This window comes from Cucurbita moschata, unplaced genomic scaffold (assembly GCF_002738365.1).
Source record: "Cucurbita moschata cultivar Rifu unplaced genomic scaffold, Cmos_1.0 Cmo_Scf00005, whole genome shotgun sequence".
Taxonomy (NCBI): Eukaryota; Viridiplantae; Streptophyta; class Magnoliopsida; order Cucurbitales; family Cucurbitaceae; genus Cucurbita; species Cucurbita moschata.
Genome location: NW_019268521.1, coordinates 2,606,035 through 2,608,821, shown reverse-complemented (window position 1 = coordinate 2,608,821; position 2,787 = coordinate 2,606,035). Strand labels below are relative to the sequence as shown.

General features: G+C 41.6%; 1 protein-coding gene across 3 annotated transcripts in view; it reads right to left on the bottom strand.

Annotated features, from left to right (window-relative positions):
* LOC111442816 (protein SPA1-RELATED 3-like) overlaps window positions 1-2,488 on the bottom strand; it is a 6,853-nt gene extending 4,365 nt beyond the window's left edge. Inside the window, exons 1-3 of one of the 3 annotated variants that reach the window (XM_023080353.1) lie at window positions 2,146-2,488; window positions 1,113-1,934; window positions 780-937 (exon numbers count right to left, since the gene is read on the bottom strand). In XM_023080353.1, coding sequence (XP_022936121.1) covers window positions 780-937; window positions 1,113-1,805 — 851 coding nt within the window. In that variant the 5' untranslated portion in view covers window positions 1,806-1,934; window positions 2,146-2,488. Of the gene's footprint in view, window positions 1-779; window positions 938-1,112; window positions 1,935-2,145 lie in introns of those variants that run through there. The other 2 variants (XM_023080352.1, XM_023080354.1) reach the window with 2 other exon arrangements.
* Between the last annotated feature and the right edge of the window lie 299 nt (window positions 2,489-2,787).

Sequence of the window (2,787 nt, the reverse complement as noted above, 5' to 3'; positions counted from 1 at the left end):
CCCCCCCCCCCCCCCCCCCAACTTCAAACATTGCTAAAGGGTTTTCATATGGATATCCAGAAAAGACTTATTAGCATTCACGAGATTAGTTCAACAAGTACCAATTTGTTAACTGCATAGACACCGTGAGATCCCACATCAGTTGGGGAGGATAACGAAAGATTCTTTATGAGGGTGTGAAAACCTCTCCCTAGTAGACGTGTTTTAAAAACCTTGAAGGAAACCCCAAAAAGGAAAGCCCAAAAAGGACAATATCTACTAGCGATGGATGGACTTGTGCTGTTACGAATGGTATCAGAGCCAGACACAGGGCGGTGTGCCAACGAGGAAGCTGAACCCCAAAGGGGGTGGACACAAGGCAGTGTGCCAGCAAGGACGCTGGGCCCCAAAGGGGGGTGGACACAAGACGATGTGCCAGCAAGGACGCTGGACCCCAAAGGGGGTGGATTGTGAGATCCCACATCAGTTGGGAGGAGAACGAAACAGTTATTATAAGGGTGTGAAAACCTCTCCCTAGTAGACGCATTTTAAAAACCTTGAAGAGAACCCTAAAAGGGAAAGTCCAAAGAGGACAATATCTGCTAGCGGTGGGTGGGCGGGCTTGGGCTGTTACAGGCACCTTGCGTTGAAACTTATTCCACAAAATACATTTCAATGAAGTTCAATGGTTATTCCTTCCAACTAAAAGAACAAAAGAACAAAAGAAAAAAAACACAAAAGCCACTAACAGCTTATGCAAAGATTTTTAACCCAAGAATTCTAATGAAAGGAGGGTTCACCTTAGCTTAGGTCGATTACTTGGGTCGGGATGCAGTAACCATAAGCAAAATGAAGCTTCTTTTGGCCACTTCAACAGCAATTGAGGAGGAAGCACTCTATGCCTCAAGCTCGACATAATTCTACTCTTCCCTTCTCTCGAGCTGAAGGAGCAGAATAACTGGGTCACAAGTGTCATTATCAGACAAGCTTATACTTTAAACTAAAAATAGAAGGTCTAAAGGTGCAAGTAAGTGTTAATGGAAAAAAAGGAGCCCCGGGAAGTAAAAAATGGCGTCAGGTGTCACGGTCATGCTCGGATTAATAATAACATGAATGGAACTTGCAGTACTAACCTCGAAAAGAAGAACTCCTAACCGGTAGATATCTGAAGCACTCGAACTTGGGCCATCAGAAGCTTCTTCAGGGCTAGTGTACCAAGTAGTCTCCATAGCCAATATCTGCTTCATTGGAAACGATTGAATCTTATTTTCTGTTTCCTCAACATGTCTGCTATCTTTTCTTCTACATTCTCCAGACCCTTCATTTAACGATACTTGAGCTGCATATACTGAACTCGACTGCATACAACTAGTCTCCGAAAAAGCGTTCACGGGGGTCATAACAGATCGAAAGCCCTCGCTTCCAAGGCTGCTTGGAAATGGAGAAGACGATGTTTTAACCTCAGCCATTTGACTACTTAAACCATCCTCCTCAAGAGAATCCGAGCCAGAATCCGAACACGACGCCGACTCAATAAACGTTACATGGTTGAAAGAAGACATCACAAAGCATGAAGGACGCACATTATGAACAACAATGCCTTGAGCATGAGCAATATTAACAATCTCCACAATTTGCCTAAATATATGAAGACATTCAAGAGCATCCACGGACCTTCCTGGCTTATCCAACCATTGCCTTAAGCTAATATCATTCCCTTTAAGTGAACGCAAATAAGGATCAGCTAATATATCTTCCTCACAAACCCCAGATATATCATCCCGGTTCCTAAGCGGATCAAATGATGCCTCCATTGCTATCCACATAAAGCTTCATATAAGCCAATACGCACACAACATCCAATGACTGGATATATCCTTCCCCTACTATCACACACACTGTGTTCTACACACGAGCTCATCACTACTTCACAAGCTCCTACGATGAATTACTTGCTGTTTTCAAAGAAGAACACGACGAACTTAGAATACAAAACTACTCCACAAACAAAAACAAGACGAATCAAAGCAAGGAAAAAGGATCGAAACCCCTCTTTCATTTAATCAAACATGTAATGGGCATAGTGGAAACAAGAACACTAAACCCCTTGATATCGAAAATTCCCAACAAAGGGGGGAAAATCAAAGGAAAAGGAAGCAAACCCACCTTGAGAAAGAAGCTCAAGAACACAAACGTCGCACACATCGCCAAGAAATGGTGGAATTCAATACCTGCAAGGCCATCCCCCGAGCGGCAAGAGAACCCGATACTTTATTTTTCACTAAAAAAAACAATAAGAAAAGCACACGAAATCTTCCCACAAAAAACACGGAGTGTTATAAAATAAACAAAACAAAATTCCCAATAATTTTCTGTTTCTCGCTCCGCTTCTGCTCCCTCTGAAACTGAGAAGCGCTTTTTCTCAAATTTCCCACCATTTTTGTATCTCTTATTCTATGAGCTTTTGCAGGCCACTGATCTTCATTATCCACTTGCTTTATTCCGTTCTACTACGTGGCGGAAGCATGGCCTCTAACTTGTTGAGGCAAAAATATAATTTAATACAATTTGGTGGGCCGTTTTGGTAATCAAGAAAGGATTATTTCTCGAATTTCCATGTTCTTCATTCCATGTTTGGTAAATTACTAATTATTTTAATGGGGAAAGATTAATTAAAGTGAATTAATTCATATTTTCACCTAATGATTTGTCACATGCCACCACTTCCGAGATTCCCAACTAGCGTTTATCTTTATAATCAAATCTTTATTTCACAGATCGAAGGAGTATCTTTAGCTTCAAACTCAC